This window comes from Lineus longissimus, chromosome 11, assembly GCF_910592395.1.
Source record: "Lineus longissimus chromosome 11, tnLinLong1.2, whole genome shotgun sequence".
Taxonomy (NCBI): domain Eukaryota; kingdom Metazoa; phylum Nemertea; class Pilidiophora; order Heteronemertea; family Lineidae; genus Lineus; species Lineus longissimus.
Window position 1 is genome coordinate 2,491,406 of NC_088318.1, and position 20,218 is coordinate 2,511,623.

At 41.2% G+C, this 20,218-nt stretch overlaps 3 protein-coding genes across 3 annotated transcripts; 2 read left to right on the plus strand and 1 right to left on the minus strand.

The window, feature by feature from the left end:
* Positions 1-242: 242 nt before the first annotated feature.
* Positions 243-4,099, plus strand: LOC135495670 (NADH dehydrogenase [ubiquinone] flavoprotein 2, mitochondrial-like). The gene is made up of 9 exons (XM_064784507.1): positions 243-374; positions 847-906; positions 1,213-1,275; positions 1,570-1,660; positions 1,989-2,088; positions 2,398-2,501; positions 2,654-2,763; positions 3,055-3,131; positions 3,458-4,099. The coding sequence occupies exons 1-9, from the start codon at positions 336-338 to the stop codon at positions 3,549-3,551; spliced, it is 738 nt and encodes a 245-aa protein (XP_064640577.1). The 5' UTR covers positions 243-335; the 3' UTR covers positions 3,552-4,099.
* A 666-nt stretch (positions 4,100-4,765) lies between these two features.
* On the minus strand, positions 4,766-12,614 carry LOC135495634 (cytochrome c1, heme protein, mitochondrial-like). The gene is made up of 8 exons (XM_064784448.1): positions 12,498-12,614; positions 9,530-9,574; positions 8,783-8,931; positions 8,250-8,376; positions 7,924-8,094; positions 7,576-7,723; positions 7,246-7,346; positions 4,766-6,307 (listed from the first exon to the last, which is right to left on the minus strand). Exons 1-8 carry the CDS (start codon positions 12,567-12,569, stop codon positions 6,206-6,208), a joined length of 915 nt encoding a protein of 304 aa, XP_064640518.1. The 5' UTR covers positions 12,570-12,614; the 3' UTR covers positions 4,766-6,205.
* Positions 12,615-12,671: 57 nt separating this feature from the next.
* LOC135495633 (glycosylphosphatidylinositol anchor attachment 1 protein-like) lies at positions 12,672-19,277 on the plus strand. The gene is made up of 13 exons (XM_064784447.1): positions 12,672-12,759; positions 13,359-13,560; positions 13,771-13,855; positions 14,354-14,459; positions 14,717-14,876; positions 15,153-15,254; positions 15,583-15,779; positions 16,179-16,378; positions 16,663-16,816; positions 16,944-17,060; positions 17,353-17,543; positions 17,831-18,007; positions 18,380-19,277. Exons 2-13 carry the CDS (start codon positions 13,389-13,391, stop codon positions 18,663-18,665), a joined length of 1,947 nt encoding a protein of 648 aa, XP_064640517.1. The 5' UTR covers positions 12,672-12,759; positions 13,359-13,388; the 3' UTR covers positions 18,666-19,277.
* Positions 19,278-20,218: the final 941 nt, after the last annotated feature.

Consider the following 20,218-nt stretch of genomic DNA (forward strand, 5'->3'; position numbering starts at 1 on the left):
ATTGCGTACATTCGGGAAAAACTCCCTAACGAGACCTTGGGAACAGGAACGATTCCCAAACGCGTTCTCGCCTGTTCGACTTCTTCGAGAACACCGTCATGTTATTACATAAAAATACGCTTATTGTCATGATTGTGAAGTTTTATTAAATCACATTTTTCAATCGTTTCTTGTCCAAAATATCAAAATTATGACCAATGGTCAATAAGCTTAAATTCACCTATTTTGAAACAGGAAGTCAACTGCGGGACCAAAGTTAAAAAGCCCGGATATTGAAAAACAAAATTTGCCCTTGATTTTGACCATTTTCTTGCATAAAAACGTTTCTTTCAACAATGTTGACTACTTTTGCAAAAAGATGCATAGTGTCTGCAGTAAGATTAATCACTATTCTAACAAATTCAATACTTATGGACTCTTTTGCACTGTCAAGACTAACTCCACAGTGACTGGGAGTGGGTTCGGAGACCAGCTGAGTCTGCTCCAGCTCCAGCATCATGATGACGATGATCTGATTGATCATCCATCGGCCACGTCAATCGCCATTAGTCACTTGCAATGTTGCATCAGTGGTTGAAAGCATGACTGTCAACGTATGCATGCTGCACCTGCAAATCACAGCTTATCAGGACTGGAGTTTGGTTTAAAGGCGTGATTGTGACCCAACCGTGCCACCCCCCCCCCCCCCCCCCCGTGACCCAACCTACCTGCTTGATCCTACCCTCTACATTAATCCTGACAGAAACCCTAGATGATGCTGATGACGATGAACTGTACGTTCTACAAGAAGTAAGAACCGGTAGGCCTATGACATGAAGGATCTGATCTATATTTTATGTATTCCAGGGTCAACAGCTGAGAGCCTTGCACAGATCAGCACCAGTCCTTAGCGACACACTGGCTGTGGTAAGTAGGGCATTACCCCAAGAATGTTAGCTCAGCATACTTCAACATAAGACTGAGAGAGTCAACTTTAAGAATGTGAGGAGGATTTGCAAATGCTCTCTTATTGATAGAATGATAAGATTTTATGTAGGAATGAACTGTACATGTACATTGAACTGATTTTAGAGTATCCATTGGCACATGTACATCGTGTGCATTGCAATTTCTAATGGGTAACAAAGAGGTAATGAGGGCCTTTACAATATCTTAAATCTTTGAAGCCTGAAACAATTATCATTCCAATAATGTTACTTTTTACTTTTACAGCATAGAGACACTCCTGAAAATAACCCAACTGTTAAATTTGAGTTCACAGCGGAGAATCTGAAGGTAATTGAAGCAACGAAAATATCTGTCTTCATGAATATTGTTGGGTACTACATCTACCATAGTGGATGAGTTCAGTACCAGTAGTCTACTTTTTATATCACTCTTTGATGTGGTGCCTCCGTAACATGTAAATCAAATAATCAACTTGAAACTAATGAAAGTTTATTTATCATCAAAGAATTCCTGGTTTATTTAGTTGAAGTACACAGGAACGCACTCTGCAATACTTTTTCTCGAGTTCAGAATGCTAAAGACAAATCAGTATGTAAAACAAAACCAATTGTTTCTTTTCAGCGTGCCAATGACATCATTGCCAACTATCCAGAGGGCTATGAAGTGGCAGCAGTCATCCCTGTTTTAGATTTAGCTCAGAGGCAACATGATGGTATGTGAACTCTCAGTTTTCTCCTTGAAAAAACCCAGCAGTTCCTTATGTTGAGCAGGGTATGCATGTCTGTGTCCGAGTTTTGGGTGGCAAAGGTTGCAAATTCCTATCAACTTGGCAGGCTACACCAGCAGTAAAAAGCCCCCATTCAGTGTAGCATTGCCTGCAGAAGCCTTTGGAATTGCTGAACCTACCTTTTTCGGCACTAATCTTTACCAAAAAATGCACTGTTACACCGTTACAAATGGGCAATGCAACATCGTTTGCTGCGCCACATTCTCGTTCACAGATCAAAATTTGAACCTCTCTATCATTTCAATATCTGCAGGTTGGTTACCCCTGACCGCCATGCACTATGTTGCTGATCTCCTCAAGATGCCTAGGATGCGAGTGTATGAGGTTGCCACGTTTTACACCATGTTCAACAGGTAAGTAATGAAGTCCATTGTTGTAAGAAGCCGCTGGGGTGAAGTGGCTCGGACTCTCAACTAGCGGTCCAGAGGTCTGTGGTTCGATCCCCGCTGTCAGAATGAGACAAAGGAAGGTATATCTGTCTAACTTGCCTTACTCAACCCATGTTGGGGTATGGGTCCCGGTCGAAATGCTCTGATTGTAACTTTTCAAACCCAATGATTGCAGAGGACTTGCATACATTCTACAATACTGTTGGGATTTTATTAGATGACCCTGTGCTGTAATCTGACTTACACTCAGTAATGTGGTAACTCTTTTTCTAGGAATCCTGTTGGCAAATACCATGTTCAGATCTGTACTACAACACCATGTATGCTTGGTGGTATGGGCAGTGATGTCATCTTGAAAACCATTGAAGACGAACTAGGTAAGCTTAATTAGTTTTAATTGAAATCATTTAGGCAGTTTGTAAATGAAAAAAATACATCGTCGCTTCCTTTAGGATGTCTGTTATTGCACAAGCATCACTGCCTGTTTTGAATCCTTGTTTCTTAAAGCAGTTTCAATGTACATTTTCAGGTATCAAACCTGGTCAGACGTCAGGGGATAAGATGTTCACACTGACGGAGGTTGAATGTCTCGGAGCTTGTGTCAATGCTCCAATGGTACAGATCAATGACAACTATTATGTAAGTTCACATGACAAAATGTCCATATTTGTGAATCATGAATTCTGTTAAAACGAACTTGGGGGAAAATTCGGCTTGTCATGGAGGGCAGGGATGAAGCTGGCTTTGTCATAGAAATCAGGAGTTGAATCGAATTAGGAATTGACCAAATTTGCACAATGAGACTAGAACCAATTTCTGTTTGGCGCTTGGATATCTTCATCCTTCGGAGGGGGAGACAGCCTAGTTTAATGTTGATTGTCAATTCACCTTATCCTACAATGTGAATCATGCTACCCTATGTTTTTTCAGGAAGACTTAACCCCTGGGGATATGAAGGAGATACTGGATGATATCAAAGCAGGGAAAACACCAAAAGCTGGGCCGAGGTAAGACGATATTTCAGTTTTTAGGACAACGTAATGTTTAGAAGGTATTTCCAGGAAGGACAATCTTATGTTTTCCTCAATCAAGACTGCTTGTGAAGATCGTAAATTACGTCCAAAACCCTGGGCTGGTGCCTCAGGTTTTGATCTGCATTTTGGCCTCCCTGAGCACACTTGATTAGACAACTTTTCACCTGGGAGAGACATGCTGTCTTTTAGGCATCGACACCTTTTCAACACAAATCACATCCAGAGAATCACTTAAAGTACCAATGTCGTTTATTATCAATCTGAACTTTATTCAATGCAATTGTTTGTCTGCTTTTCAGGACTGAGAGATTTGCGTGCGAGCCAACGGGAGGGCTAACAAGTTTAACCGAGCCACCAAAGGGACCTGGCTTTGGCTGCATGAGTGATCTATGATCTCTAGGATTGTGATAGGACTTGTTATTATACATATGAGTGTAAATAGTCAATAAAGATGTGCACACCCACTTAGCCTTCAAAAGCACGATTCGGATGAATGGCGATGACTGTATTTTTGCTACCGGGTGCAAAAAAATTCTGAAAGGGTATCCTGAAAAAGTTATCACAGATGTTCAAGTACATGATTTTCATGAACATTGTTTAGCTTTCCCAGCCATTGCACCCACTGGATCTGGTAGAAGAAAGTACATCAATTTGGTAGGACAAATAGATGTTGACAAAGGCTGGACTCGATGTGAACAACCAAGAGAATGTTCCTGATTTCATTGATATAAAGTTTGGAGACTTAGTCTGTTGAAGTACATGTGACCCTTCTCAGTTCCATTGTAGTCCGGGTGTCCTTTTGTCTGTGGATTACTGAACAATGCTTGACTATTGTTTTGATAGATCATTTGTCCATTATTGTCAAGAAGTATTGTGTGTTGTTACATCATTCTATAATGTGCAGTACTTGAATTAGTGAATAAAAGTACATCTATTTGTTTTTAAAATGCGGTCTTCATTGTTGTTTCAACCTACCACAAGTGGTGTTACACGTTATAAGGCCTGCTTATATATTGGTCAATGCAGGCCTGTTTGTCTGCAGTGAGTTGTTCTCATACAAAATGTATGATTGCCATGAGCATAGCAATGATCCAACACTTGGTAGACAGTCGAGGATAATCACATCCCATAAAAGACAATCATACATGTGAAACCTTACCTACAGGACTGACGATCAGTCCTCATACTGCCTCCAGATTGGGTTCCCGACAAGATTGCCTGGTTGACCCTGGCACTTGGCATTCAGCAGAGGCTGCACTGCAGTTTGAGCAACCAACTGGAATTGCCCTTTTGAGAGACTGCTCTGTTAACCCTGGACACATGGCACTCAGCAAAGAATCTGTACTCCTCATCGAACTCCCAACTGGAACTGCCCAATTGATACTGCACTTGGGAGGTGCAGCTTCTTACTGAAGTGATATGATACACATATCGGAAGTTTCTCCTAATGACAACCCCACCTTGTCGACACCCAGGCTCCAGGGTCAGCCCCCTTCATTGTGCATTCCACATGAGAAATTTGCTGCCCTTTTGCATCTGAACTCTTCTAGGCCAGAGATCAAAGAGGAGGTACAGTTGAGTCGTCACCATATAATGAACAAAAAGAATTACAATCCAAAAGAATTTTATTGATATTTAACTGTACATTGAGTGACTCAGCACTACGAATCTAACACACAAATTATGGTCAAGAGAGCCGATTTCTTGATGGCCATGACTTAGTTCACAATTGTGCCACTATGGCTGTGCACAATCTTTATTTCTCATGTACGAGCGTCTGGCCGCAACCTGAGGCCTTTACAGGGTGAGCAAAGGGTATCTGACTGAAACCAACAAGGGACCGTTTCTAAATATTTATGAAACAAAGTTAGTGAATACGAGGTACACCATTGCAACTATACAGTAATAGCAAGGACCCATATACACAGGATCAGCGACTCGAGGTGATGATGTCACAATCAGCGTCATTAGGCTTCCTATTAGCTCACTAGTTTGACCACGAGACCTGAGCAAGATTTCTCGTTTGGGACATTTCCTCAAAATCTGCTACAAATCCACAATAATTGTCGTTGGACACTGGAAACAATAGCTGGGAGCCATGTTGCCAACCCTGTGTATATACAGGTCCGTAGTATCAGTGTGCACAAATGCTATAACATTATAAAAAGATATTTTTATCAACGAAGTCCAAGTCACAACACAAGTCTTTACAGTGACGATTCAAATTAGTATACCGGCAACAGGCAACTACAAAATCGCCGGAATCATTATGACTGGTGAAGTTGAGGGGCAAAAGTAACTGAAAGAGAGCTATTGACTCTTTTAATAATCCTCAAAAAATCCAGCCCAATCTATTGTGGCCCAGAACTGGTAACTAATTTGAATCAGTCACAACTGATGGTCACATCAGGACTTGGCACATTTGTTGGTAATTGGACTCCAGTTGACCAGAACAGGTTATCTGATGTGAAACAACTGCCATAATCAAAAAACTAGTTATCCAGACCTAAACATTATATAACCTAACCATGAGGTAATGCAGTGCAATATGTGCCCTAACTCAAATGGATCAATTGATAATAAAACACTCATAATGTTATTGTGCAGACAGACCAGTATCGATAATTCACAACAAGTTCATGTGTCCAATATTTTTCCAGTTTTCAAGGCTGCCTGGGAATCAATCCCATATAAAAAGTGTTTAAGGAACTCAAGATGACCATGAAAAGACCACACATTTCCATGAAGCATTGAACAGTGTCTTCCTTAACCATTGTATCGAAAATTCACCCTATTCTCCGCAGCAGTATATTAGAGGCATCATACAACTGGTGCACTGAAATCAACTGAAGGCGGACAGTAGTACTTGAAGCATATCTGCAGTTATAGGAAGATGAATGCTGCAACTAATACACTGCTGGTCTGAGGGATAATAACTTAATTGCTATTCTGGATGAGGTGTTAACTGTCCACTCCAGAGAAGTTCAGGTCACAGAAGTCCACTCTGCAGGCAAATTGTCCTATAATTTCCTATCATGTTATTCAAGTTATCGCGGCCGGTAAGCGAGCTTCCTTGTTTTGAGAGTTGACCACTTGTGGCGCTTCATGTAGTAGGTCAAGGCGCATAGAATGGGGAAGAACATCAGACACTGAAGAGGAAAAGAATCAGAGTTAAAAAACCTGCTTGATAAAAATAAGAATTATGAGAGTTTATATAGCGCTGAGATGTTCAAAGCGCTTCAGAAGGAAATATTCAAATCCCAAAGAGTTACATGCAAAATTAATAAACTTCCATAATTGAGCAAGGCAAGCACTTTCTTTAACTAAATGGGACAAAATTGATAATTTACACTGCATGCTCTGCACTAACCCATGGCATTGTTGGCAAACATAAAGTTGGGATGTTGATGTGTTTCTCATCGACGAATGGGCAAGTGCATGTAGAATATGTTTGCAAGAAGTTTTACAAAGCCCGCACCAGTGACGCAGACCTATTTAAAACAGCGTTTAACTACTGAATACACAGATTCTGGCCCTTCATGTGAATCTTCACAGAATATGAATAGGCCCTGAAACTGATTAGAGAGAAGTTGTACATGTCTAACCCTTAAACGCCCTTTGTGAATTTGGACCATTGACTTTGAACCTTCAAGTCATAAGTTGTGGGAGATGATGAGTTTATGCAATCCAGCTCAAGCTGGCAAAAGTGCAAATTCAGTGAAGTCGAAGTTTAATGGATAGAAAGTGCATTGTTAAACAACGAAGTTATAATATGAAGTTGTTGTGAAGTTATTGGTTGGACTCCTGTAAGAAAGAGAAAAATCATTGATATGGAAAGAATGTGTCATCACCAGTAAAGCCTAACATAGAAATTTGGCATCAACCCAAGCCCAAATTCGACACAAGTCATTTTTCACACCTTCCATCTAAACAGCCATTGTTCGCTTTATAATGGTCACCATGTATAACTTTTAGACTTGGTTAATCAATAGCCATTTTTTCTGAATAGTGTCATTTGAGTGACTGAGTGACTCCAAACATCATGACGTGTAGCCCACTGACTGCGCCGTGGGAAATATCAACTTACTTTCAGTCCCAACTTTTTTCTTTCATCATGTTCAGGTTCACCAGCCCATTTGAGAAAGACGGTTACATCCTTAGCCAGTTGACTCTGTGTAGCAGGGGTACCTGCAGGAAAGGTAACAAGAATGGTACGATTAGCAGGTGACAAAAGTATTGATATGAAATGACTTGACTTTCGAACACATCACTCAAATAACAGATAACACAAATCACCATTACAAATCTTCAAGTGGCTCAGTCAGCCATTTCCCAGGGGGTGGGGTAGTTCACTCTTGGAAAGTAGGCCATTCTTGTCATGACATCAGAAGAATGCAACTAGAACAATCAAACCTACCATCATCATATTCAATGATCTCATTGTAGAGCGCCTGGGCCATACCAATAGCTCCACCAGGGAAATATGGATTATAGTGCTGTTCTTCGGCCATCTTTACACCCTCTGGTGGATCACAATACCCGGTCAGTAAAGAGAAGATGTAGTCCTGAAAGAGGCAATTTAGGATGTTACAAGTGAAGCATATCACCATTACTCCTGAAGCAGTTCAGTGATTGACTGAATATTATTTAAAGATGTCAACAGAGTAACTTAACACGCATCTGAACTTTTGCAGCCAGGTTAACGGTTCAACCAATAGAAGTCTTTAAGCACATTGCACCAGAACACCAAAAAAACTTTTCTCACCTCTCCACCATGCCTTGCCAGGGCGATGTAGCTTAGATCTGGTGGCAACGCTCCATTGTTGGCACTGCGGGCCGCCTCATCATTGGCGTATGGCTTGGGGAACTTGTCCGAAAGTTTGCCAGGACGCTCAAACATGTGCCCTTCCTCATTAGGGCCGTCCATTACCAAGACCTAGAATAAGAGGACGTGAAATTTATATGATTGATTATATGAGGAACACAGGAAAATTTGACATTGCCTTGAAATCTCTACCATTCAAAATCTGACATATCCCATTTTAATGATAGACGTCAAGAGTCAATTGAATTAAAGGTCACAAAGTTTACCTCCTCAGCTTCAGCCTTGGCCTCATCCTCAGAGTGGCTCACTCCGACCAGATTCCTGTAGCATAGGTAGTCCATGCTGTGACACGCGGCACACACTTGTTTATAAACTTGGAAACCACGACGAATACTGCAAACAAGAATAGCAGGAGAAGGTGTACATCGTTCAAAATGAAAACATGATCACGATATTGACAACTTTTTGAAAAGTAATCACCTCTATGTATTGATAAGAAAATATTCATAGCCTACTCAGCAGCTTGAGGCAACAGCACCAGAAACAAGAAGGTGCCAACTCGGGGCTTCCATTAGCCACTTACCAACGTTGATACCTGCAGTGTCTGGAAAAAGGGTTCTTATGGCCAACACAAAAATCTGCAAATTTCTTTCATACTTCATTTTAGAAATTCAAAATCTTATAAGGATACATGGCTAACAAAAATTCTTGCCAAGCGAAAGCCCTGTTATAGACCATGTTCCACTCCTAATCGTCTCCGTGATAGGGTTGACAGAAAGTACAGCAGTTGAAGACTTACGATCCATGATCTAAAGCGCTGAACCATCCATTATGTGACCATGGGAAGCTGGGAGGATGAAGCATCAGGTCACGGGCATGCACTGCCTGGTTCAGGGAAACCACCACACCGACACCTCCAGCAGTTGCCACACCAAGGGCACCAAGAGCCTGAAACATGAACAGTTTACAACGTACAACTCAGAACCTCGTATATTCATCCTTTTCAAGGTAAAACCTTTACTGCCATTCCTTTACTGATGGAAGCAAATTCATGAATGTAGTAACGTGATATGTCCTCTCTAAATTTCACTGTTTTAAAAACAGTCATCAGCTTCACACTGGTTTAAAATGTTATTCATTCATTGAGAGAACATCGAAATGTATGCTTTATTATATTACTACAAGGCAAACTCAGAGGGACAGGATGCTCAAAGATGACACAATTTGCACATTTTGAGCCTTGCCAGTCGGGGCTGAAAGCAGCACACTCAATCTGAAGAATTCCTTCTTGTCCACACGGCAACCTCTTTACTCAAGTAACTTGTCAATCAGGTAATTTGGTGATAACTTGGTTTCCCAGGGCAAGTGGACAAGTGGGAAACGCAAACTCTGTAAATCATCATCATCATTATCATCAATGTCAATGGCAGAACGATCCGTTTGGATCCTTGTCCCTTAGTACAAGCTTTGATTTTATTATGACTTTTTTTGTCTGTGTTCACGCCTGATGTCACCTATACATGTACACAAATACATGTTTACTTACTATTTTCTTTCCTTTTGAAAGATTTCTCACTGTTGATAGATTTGCCTGCAAGATAAGAAAAGTACACATCACGTCAGCTCTAATCTGTATCTTACATCGCCAACCAAACAGGCAGTGTCGAAACTGACATCTAACATGTCCCAGTCAGTTTTTACTTGACAGCTGATGATACCAAGATCTGATATCTAAGATTTCTTTTATATATGCCAGTCTCTGCCAGTGATGACTTCCTGGTTGAGTATTAAAATACACCGTACTGACATGACAGGAATGAAGGATTTTACTTGCGCCACTGTTTAGGTGCTAATTGGGTTTATTAGCCTAGCGACTCTGTCTTCAGTCAGAAGGCAATATGATTGGCCTAGCAAACTGGAAATTCTGAAAGGCACCACCTATTTTTTGGAACTTTCAATTCAACCAAGATTCAGATATTTCATTGGTGAATCTCAAAAATAGTTTTTATAATTTTCTCTTTTGGAAGAGCTGGAAAAAAAGATCAAGCTAGCTGTCACACACTTGCTATGAGATAATCCCTTAGCTTTGGCAGGACTCCGGACCTGATGTTCAAGTTTTATGTAAGGGCCACGTACATAACACACAGGAACGTGATGCAAAATATGGGTTAATATGGTAAAGACAGGGTCCAGGGTGGGCAGAGAACACATCCCGGGGCCTAGTTTGTGATAATTTTACAAATTTACAGCTGTTGCACTTTGCACAGAGATACATGTAGCCCGGACAAAGGCCTATGTCACAGTCACAGATGCTCAAGGGTCATCAGTCACATTTTACCCAACGTGTGGCTTCCTGAAATGTCCTGAGAGCGTAATTGGTCAATCATGATGTATTTGGCTGTCCTGGGCCCCTCGAGATGTGTAGCAGCTGGATGTTAAAAACAGGGTTACTCCCCAGTAGTCACACTCTGGTCCTCATTGATTCTAAATCACTGTCTTCACATCATATAATTTTTTTCATCAGACTCTATAGTTCGTCGTGATATGACGTTCAATCAGAGACAGAGTCGATCGAGGCGGGGATGGAACCTTATAATCTCAATGGGTTAGAATTTACAATCCCCGATCGGAAATGACAAAGTTTGATCGCATTCATTATTCAACTATAATCAATTGTGGCATTGAATGAATAGTGGCGCTTCTTTACAAGTCAACCAATGATCTTTTTTTGGGCCGTTAACGGGGATTGTAAATTCGTTCCTCTCAATGTACAGTAATGTTTACACTGTCCGGAACGAGTTTAGAATCCCCGATCACACCCCAAAAAAAGGTCATCGGTTGACTAACCAAGCACCACTGTTCAATGGATTTATAGGGAGCTCTAGCGAGCTTTATGGTTAGAGAGTGTGTGTATACCATCAACGAAAAAAACTTGACCCGGAACCAGAAAACCTCCACACCCAGGTGACATTTTTGCACGCGAATCGTATACGCTGATGCACAGCAATTTACCTGGGGAGAGATTTTCTTTTTCCAAACAATTCAGCGGGACGCTACGATGTTTACGCACAGAAGTTGCTGTTCGGTTGAAGATTTCGTCAAAACAGGGCCGAATCAAAGTGTAACGATACCCTGGGGCGAATCGAAATGCATTAAACAACAAGCTGCATCGCTGCCAGAGATTATTTTTCTCTTTCCGCGAAGAAATCGTGCTTTGAACTGGCAAAATTCCGCAAAAGATTTTCCGTCTGCTAACTTTTCCGTAGTTTCAAGCGCACCAACATGATCAGTCCGGGGCTGCCCGTTTCGACGACGATTTCGTCAATATAATGGGGTGGGACAATATGTCGACGGTCTGGTTCCATTAATAATGCAATAATCTTGAAAGTACATTGGTCTCAATGTCTATTTCCCCGTTTCCATGTCAAAATCCTACCGTGAAACCTGAAACCACTCGTCCACAACACTGGCCATTTTAATTTTCCGTAGAAAGCGCATGCGCACTTAACTCAACGCACGCGCTACCCTCAGGTCTCACAAGCCGGTGCGGAGGCCAGGCCTACCTGCCTCCAAAAATGACGCGACGTCATTTCATGCATACCCCTGTTCCAGCGGCTGTAGACTTGGCAGTACGTTACTCTCACACAAACCAATACATTTCTGAATAGCATGTCTCTTGTATTGTAGAATACATCTGACCAAGTTTGACCAAGTGATCAGGTGTTAATCTTGAAGTTATATGGCATAGAGGTGAATTTTTTTCAAATTTGCGTTATACAGGGTGTCTCATGCATTGTGCTACATCAGTCTATGCATGACTGTATGTCTAGGCGACGTTGGTCTTTTTGAATTAGAATATAAATCTTAATTACACTTGGGTCTTGGGATCATTATGCTTATCTCCGGGCAAAAATACCTATCCTTCTCCTGTTGTGTTTAGTTTCCCACATTCTCCCCACTTATTTTCTATACTGCGACAGCGTCTATTGGGTCAACTGCCATGATGGCATCATCCTAACTATATCCCCCCTCTCCCACCCACCAACTACTCGCCATCAATCATTGACATTGTGTGCTAGCCAACTGCTTCTTCGGTAAACTGCCATGCTAACTATATAACCCCCCCCCCCCCCCCACCGAGTCTTCTCGCTCACCAGCCCTATTAACGAAGAGCTCCCTATCAAGGCCTGAGCCTTCCTCATATTAGTTGAATGCGATCAAACTACGTCATTTCCGATCGGGGATTCTAAAGTTTAGCCCACTGTCCTCTTTATGTCAATTTCTTAATTCATACAGCAAAAATGCAAAGAACGGGTCAAGGCCAAACAAGGACAAATGACCCATGCGAATACATAACGAAATGTACATAAAAATGTACAGCAGATAACACTCAAAATAACCGATCCATAAATGGTCGATTTAAACAGATCGTCGCAGTGACCAGGTCAAGATCTTCACATCAAACGAAAAAGAACGACAATGTGTTCAATACTAAATGTTGCCTTTTAACTTACCTGCGATATTTTGACCGTGGAAGGCGCCCGTAAAAGGGCCTGTTTCGTCGCTCCGCCAAGTAATCCGGCCATTTTTGCTTACCACAAATACTCGTGTCCGATTGAGATCGACTGAATCGAAAATGCACTGTTACGAAACGCGGATAGGAGATTTTCAGGTATGGGGTAATCTAGTTTTGTAATCGTCATCTGCGCATAGTATTTGCGCAGCAAGATAAACTTCCGGTGCCGGGTAGCCAAATTTTTCGAAGAACACAAATTTGTAAGCGAATAAATCTTGTTTCCAAATCAAATTTGGTAAATTGACAAATGCAAAATCTTAACTGCAGTGTTTTGTAACGATACTGTGATTTGCAGTATTCTGTGACGCACAGTTTTGCTGCAACTAGTCGTTCAAAACGCCCGTTGTCCGAGTTTAGATATATTTTTCACACAATTATCTCTATGATTTCAGTTTATCGGACTGTGCATGCATGGTCTATTTATATGGTTTGGTTCAAGCCATCATCCTGAACGTGGTTGTGGTACAGGTTATACGATACTTCAGAACTTTGGTCCTGGATATCTATGTTTGACTGATATGACAATACTGATGGTACGTTTTGCGCATAAACTCTAAAACTGACAATGTCCTCTAGCTCTATATACGAGGCTCTATCGCTTATCTCCTTCAAAGAAAACACTGTAACTGTCTGTGTAGTGTGTGTTGCGCTCAGCTACAAATCATGCATAATCAGGTGCGCATCACAGTGTTTTCTTTGAAGGAGGTATGCGTCAGAGGTCTTGTCAGTTATACACAAACCGTACCATCTAATGATGCCCAGGGTGGTGACAATGGCCTTAATCCTTTTGGTATTTCAGCTGTTAAAGAAGAGTTGATCGTCGGAAATCATGGGCTTTTTGACAGGAACCTCAAGTAGGGCCCGTATCGTCAGAGTGGTCCTTAAATCTCACCGGATCTTGACCTTCCTGTGTTATTTTGGAGGAATTGCTGGCTTCTTGGCGATGGCATATTTTCCTTTCAACAATAGGACATATTTCTCGGAAAATGCTTTGCTACAAGGTAATTATGTGAGCTGTTATAGTTGGCTTTTTTAAAAGATGAACATTTCCTTAGATATTTATAGCACTTTGAAACCCCTTAAATGTGGCAAAGTTTGACTCTATGTTCGATAGTTTGGACCGAAAACTTCCTGAGGTTTTAGATGTACAATTGAAGGGAAATTTCTTGTTTTATCAATGAATACTATTAAACTTGTGAATCATTCTTCAGGTCTGGTTGATGATAACTTCAATCTCCCTGCAGATGCTAAGACCTACTATGATCAGTTCATGGAGGAGGTCAAGAAAACTGACAGGTAATCAACAAATACTCAACAGTTTAAAGCATTCCATTTGATAATGAAAGCATTTTGGTGTTTTTGAGACATCTGTTAAGTAATTTCCATGTTGCTGTAGTCACCCTGGAGGATTACTTCCCAAACTGACCATGAATCTTACCTTGGTCTTCTGTATTCCGAGCAGGCCATCTTACTTGCTGAGCAGCCTGCCCTGGACAAAGTCCTACATTGTGCCTGGTAGAGTTCTGGGAAAATGTGTGATCGCAAGAAAAACATCCATATTGTGTGCTCATTTGTTCATTTTCTAAAATATCCTTTGTCCATCTGGTAACTTGGACAATATCATTCTTTCTCTATGAGACACAATTGGAAAAGTTCTCTATCATGTCGCATTCATGGACTGTAGTGACATATAAAAAGGTAAAGTTCATTTTGAATGGGGAAAGTCACACATGACGTACAAACAAGTCAGATAACTACTTCAATAGAGTAACTTTTCTGTTCTCGTGTTTCTAGCGAAATCCCGCACAAGTGGCTGAAATCAAAGTTCCGGGAAATAGGATTGGACACCTACACTCAGACATACCACTTTAAATTCCCATATGGGATTTATGGGGCACAGGTAAGAGCGTGGCTGTGGCAGAGGTGAAACCTTTGATATTTCGTACTGCTGTGCAACTCTGAACCAACCATGTAAAGATTTCATGATGAGTCCTTGAAATTCTAGGGTGAAAAAGTATTGTTGAAACATTTCAATGATATTTTTCCCAACTGAAATATTCATTCTCACTGTAATTTGTTTATCATCAATGCAGTTATTACTTTGTACTTGTGTTTGTTTATGAAATTTGTGAAATGTCTCTTGTTCTATATTCACAGATGACAGAAGGCTATAATGTCTATGGAATTCTCCGAGCCCCAAAGGCTGCCAGCACAGAAGCCGTAGTGTTATCTGCCCCGTACAGAAGACCAGAAAGTGCTCTTCCCCCTAATTTTGCTGGAGTGGCCCTCATGTATGCCTTGGCAAAATATTTCAGAAGTGAGTTGTTTTACATATATTCTTTTTGACTGTTTATCTCAGATTTCAGCGACCCATTGCATGAAAGTCAGAGATACCAAAGAAAGTTTTATGAATTTTATAGACTTTGGAAATTGAAATTTTCAGATTCAAGTCAATGTGACTCACATGCGCTGCTTCTAATAGCCAAGTGAATTGTGAGACTTTGTTGTCTACATGACAATATTTTTATCGGAGTAATCAAAACCATCACAGCAACCAGCTTTTTCGACTAAACACTGTCATTTCTTTTCATAGGGCACACATACTGGGCTAAGGACATCATTTTCCTGGTGACTGACCATGAGCAGATTGGAATGCAGGCTTGGTTGGATGGATATCACAATACTGAGAATGAATGTAAGGAAAACAGTGATGCGTTGTCTTACATGTCCATTATCCAACCAATTGTCTCCCCTTCAGTCAAGTTTGTGGTTGTCGTTGTTGTTGTGGTCGTTGTTGTTGTTGACAATGTCACAATGATGATGATGATAGTGTTCAAAATGACTGGCATTGCAGCCATCTTCAATTTGCTTGTTGAATCCATACATCAATTACAACTACTAGTTGCTGATTTTCTTAAGACTTGGGCAGGTCTTTTTTTAATAAAATTATATCAAATAAATACCATGTACTATACCGAGAGCTAAAATAAAACCATAATTATAAATCAACTTTCCTTTTCTAGACATCTTCCCTGGAGAGTTCAAAGGTCACAGTGGATCCATCCAAGCAGCCATCAATCTCGAGATTCAGACACCAAACATCAGGAATTTCGACTTTCGTATTCATGGTCTGAACGGGCAACTCCCAAACCTGGATCTGGTCAACTTAGCTATCTATCTTTGTGAGAAACATGGTGTGCCTCACACGCTACACAATCGGGTGAGTCATGGACCATTTGATCCCTTTCTCTAGAGGAGGACTTGGCATGATGTCTGGAAGCCTTTCACAGCTCTGTTACAAGTGAGGGCTAATACAAGTACCTAGTCGATTCTGACGGACCAATGAGCAACTTGGCATTTTTCAAACTTTGAGAGCGGTTTAGGTTATAGCTTCTAATATTTCTGCTTGACAAGTTTATAGTTGTCCAGAAAAAATGATGCTGACAAATAGTAATGGCCCTAAATGGCATGAAATCTGATGAGTCTGTAGGATTTCATTGTAGATGTCTTTATATAACTGAATTTCTGTTCAGACGGCAAGCTCATATAGAACTAACATGTTCGGCACATTTTCCGTGAATGAGACCCGAAATATACATTGGTCTATCGTCTGCTTCAGGGTGACCACAGGAACCCAGTCTCCACCAATGGCTACTTCCATTCACTGAAGACCTACACGCTGATGATGTGGAACCAGGCCCATTGTGCTCCATCCGGTAACCATGGCTTGTTCCATAGATACAGAATAGAGGCCTTGACCTTGAGTGGGATCAAAAATGATCGAAGGCGGGGAGGAATTGGATTTGCTAACATGGGCAAGTGAGTAGATTGGCGTAGTGGTTTATCCGATCTGCAAGGGGGTACTATGATTTGTGTATCATTTCAAGGCTAATAAGGAGGTCAGTTTTAATACCAGGAAGTCAACAAACTAGGTCAATGACAACAGCGAAAAAGGCCTGGTCTTTTAGCATCTGGCTTTAGTACCACAACAGTAAGAGTAGGGTCAGGATCCAAGACTACTGCATAACGCCTTGTGTGCTGTTGTCTGAAGTCAGAAACTCGATGGCCATAAACCTCATCTGACACTGTCTTCCTGCTTTCAGGGTTATTGAGGGTATATTCCGCAGTTTGAACAACTTGTTGGAACGATTCCATCAGTCGTTCTTCTTCTATCTCCTGCCAGCTTCGCATCGTTACGTCTCCATTGGCAACTACATGCCAGGTTTTGGAGTTCTAGGTGCTACAGTTGTCATTGAGGTATCCTTTTGTACTGAAGTGAACACGACCTACATGTTAATAGTTGGAAATCATGCTGGCTGTCTTCTTGTGCATGTACTGTTAGTGTTGAAATCACCCTCCTTGTTGCAAACCTTAACGTGACCAGGCATTCGCTATGTGGCTCTCGAGTGGTGACATCGAAGACAAGCAAGGCAAAGAGAATGGTGATGGAGACAAGAAGGGCAAGAAGGAGAAGAAATCTGAGGTCGCTGAGGACAACAAGGTGGGTAGAAAAATTTGCTCAGAAATTGTCAGATTAAATCGCTTCTTTAAACCATTGGTATCAACAGATTAGGCCCTGCCCAGTGGTATTAGGTTTTGACACATTTTGAAAGAACCTTTTCCCAGGTTTCTTACATCGTGTCAGAAATGTCTGACTGATGATATTGTATGAATTGGTCAGCATTGATGACGGCAAGGGCCACCTGTAATGATGCACACACCAGTTTTATTTGAGTGTTATTTTTAATGGGGCAGACTTTCTGTTTTAAAATATGTTATATTTTTTATTTCAGGAGTCCCCAACTCTCTTCAACCTCATTCCCACTGTCCTTATGAGCCAACTATTCGGACTGGTTGCCTATTTTGGTCCTAACTTTGCGGTCTGGGCATCGAAGAAGCTACAATTGGCTCCGGATGAGGGACTCGCATTGAGTGTGACAGCCCTGCAGGCATCTGCCATGATGTTTCCTTTATTGTTGAGAAGGTAAGGAAAGAGCAATATCTCAGTTAAAGAAAATCTGTTGAGGCAGACGTTTCAGTTTGATCTTGAGCAAATCACATTGTAGCTTGCGTTTGTCATCACTATGTATACATGCCGTGAAACTTGCAGGGCCCAGCAGTAAGTACATCCTGCTCCATGTTCCAATTCTCCTCCTTCAAAACCACCCATGATCTGATCATTCAAGACAGATTTTTGCATATCAAACAAATGGTTGCCACAAAGTCGGCATCCACGATTATTTCTTCAACTGTTTGTCTTCTGCATTCTAGGAGAGCTAATAAGAATGGCATGGCACCCCTGATAGGATGGAGGTTGTTAAAGTCTGTAGCGCTGCTCTTTCTCGGCGTAATACTCTTCTCGGTGTCAGTCATGAACATATCGCTGGCGTTCTTCCTGGCCGTCACAATTATTCCCGCTGCCATTATTGTCAGGCCTTGCCAAAGCAGGTAAGTTAATCAAAACTTGGTAGGTCAACAGATTTCGAGCTACATGTACCATGATGACAGATTTCGAGCTACCAAATATCTGCCAAGGCTGGGGAATGGTGTTGCAGCTCGTGCGACTGGAAATTAGGGAAACCGCCAATAATAAAGTTGTCTGATTGCTTGTCAACAAATACCTCTTGCCTGGCAATGGCAGCCTCTTCTTACATTGCCCATGCAAACCCTTTGCACAGTGATCAATTAAATCAATATACCGGTTAAGGGCCAGACAATACATTGTCCTAGCAAACTGGCTGGCAGGAGGTAGGATGCAAAGGCACTTTAAAAATATTATTCGGAACATGTTTTTAAAAATTATCTCCTTCTTTATTAAAGGATCCTCCTTGTCCTCCAAGGGCTGTTCCTCCTTCTGTCATCACCCGTTGTGCTGATATTCCTCGCCAACTTAATCCAAACAGCTCTGACCTTGAACCCTGTGGCGGCGGCAGCTTTACGACCAGATGGAAACCTATTCACCGAGGCTTGGCTCAGTTTTCAACACGGTGTGTTCTGGACAGTCATCGATGGACATTTGTTCGGCAACTGGTTGTTTAGTTTAATGGTGTTTGCCGTGTTCCCGTGTTGGTTGCTGTTCTGGGCAGTACTGTGGGGAAATGTTTAGATACGGTAATGATTCTATTGTTTCACTAGCAAAAAGGGCCGTTTGTTATCAACAAGGGGAAGACCAAGATATGCACTCTTCGTAACACTAGAAGCTGCACAGGTGCTTGTTCATGCACATGTGCTTGTTACATTCTAAAAAAACCTGTGGTTTAAGAATGGGGATACAACATTAAGTGAAATACTTCAAAGGTCACATGTCCTGTTGGAATTTGCCCAATGGGTTTATTCAGATTCAGATTTAGATTTTGTAAGTGGTGTAGTGTCCACAAACATTGAACAACAGACTTTTTGAAAAGTTTTCACATGCATTTCTGCCTGGCTGTGTAACATGAACGAAAAAACTGCCTGGAGGGAGTAGCTTCAAAAGCAATATCTTTATTGTGTCATGATCTACCTTTCTAGTAAGTGGGATGAATCAAATTTGAAATGCTTGTAGGGTTTAGGTTAGCTTTAAATTTAAATGATAAAATATCAAAGTCGGACTTGATATAGATTTGAATTGTAGAAATCCGTACCTGGTTGTTCAAAAGCACTGGTCTTGTAAGATGCTGTTTTTGTTTGACAAAATGTACATTCCTTATTTTGTTATGCCAATATCTCTATATCACGTTTTATAATAAACAATTTATATGATGAAATCATTTCTTTCTGTTCGTTGTGTTCAAGATAAGCAGACGTCTTCTTTTTAATTACGTTCATGCAATTCAAGGACAGAGGAACTTGCTTCATGGATTGGTGTTCTCAAAATGTGTAGTAGTGACCCAAAGATGATGATCCGTAGTCCATAGACAGACCCGTTTCACAATCCTAGAAAGGGGAAAGGGGGAAAGGGCTTCTGGCATACATTGGTCCATTTGCTGCGTATCCATAGACTGTTATGAACATGATTTCAGCCGTCTCAATACACGTAGCTTATCCCTGGTGCAACCAATGGGAGCATTCAGTAAACTAACAAAGTTTCATTATTGGGTCACAAGCTGCTAAAACTGAACAAGAAAAGACTGCACAAGCAAACAGGCTTATAAATAGGCCAAGGCTGCATATCAATAGATGGCTTGCGGTGTCTCCCTGTTCCATGTTTGCTGGTGATGCGCCAGACAGCCGACTTTCCTTTGGCTCTGCTGCTGCTAAAATTCTGTCAAAGCCTCCCCAACGGCTTGGGATTTTGCTACATTTGAGCTCACCCTTGAGGGTTTCAGCATCGAAACGATGACTGGACGCCAGGGGTAAAATTCCTTGAAGCTAATAACACCATTTGCCATCGCAGAACACTCAGACTGATACGTTCGTCACCAGAGAATGTAGGATCAGAAGAGTTAGATCTACATGGACATGAAGACTTATCTTTTTGAAATAAACAAGAAATTTCATCTTTTGACCAGTATTGCATCCATTTTATTATTATTTTGACTATACATCAATCAGTATTCCATTTGACAACAATACTCCTTGATAGCGTAATACGTTGCATACCAACCACTACCACATGCACCAAATGAAATACATACAGTTTTTAACGGTTTATGCCTGTTTCGCCTATTCCTGTTTCGC

Coding starts and splice junctions, on each gene's coding strand:
- LOC135495670 (XM_064784507.1), top strand. CDS start 336: ATGTTGACTACTTTTGCAAAAAGATGCATAGTGTCTGCA. Junction 1,276..1,569: donor TCACAGCGGAGAATCTGAAG/GTAATTGAAGCA, acceptor GTTTCTTTTCAG/CGTGCCAATGACATCATTGC. Junction 3,132..3,457: donor ACACCAAAAGCTGGGCCGAG/GTAAGACGATAT, acceptor TCTGCTTTTCAG/GACTGAGAGATTTGCGTGCG.
- LOC135495634 (XM_064784448.1), bottom strand. CDS start 12,569: ATGGCCGGATTACTTGGCGGAGCGACGAAACAGGCCCTTTTACGGGCG. Junction 9,575..12,497: donor CCACGGTCAAAATATCGCAG/GTAAGTTAAAAG, acceptor CTTATCTTGCAG/GCAAATCTATCAACAGTGAG. Junction 7,724..7,923: donor TGGCAAGGCATGGTGGAGAG/GTGAGAAAAGTT, acceptor TGCCTCTTTCAG/GACTACATCTTCTCTTTACT.
- LOC135495633 (XM_064784447.1), top strand. CDS start 13,389: ATGGGCTTTTTGACAGGAACCTCAAGTAGGGCCCGTATCGTCAGAGTG. Junction 16,379..16,662: donor GGATTTGCTAACATGGGCAA/GTGAGTAGATTG, acceptor TCCTGCTTTCAG/GGTTATTGAGGGTATATTCC. Junction 18,008..18,379: donor GTCAGGCCTTGCCAAAGCAG/GTAAGTTAATCA, acceptor TCTTTATTAAAG/GATCCTCCTTGTCCTCCAAG.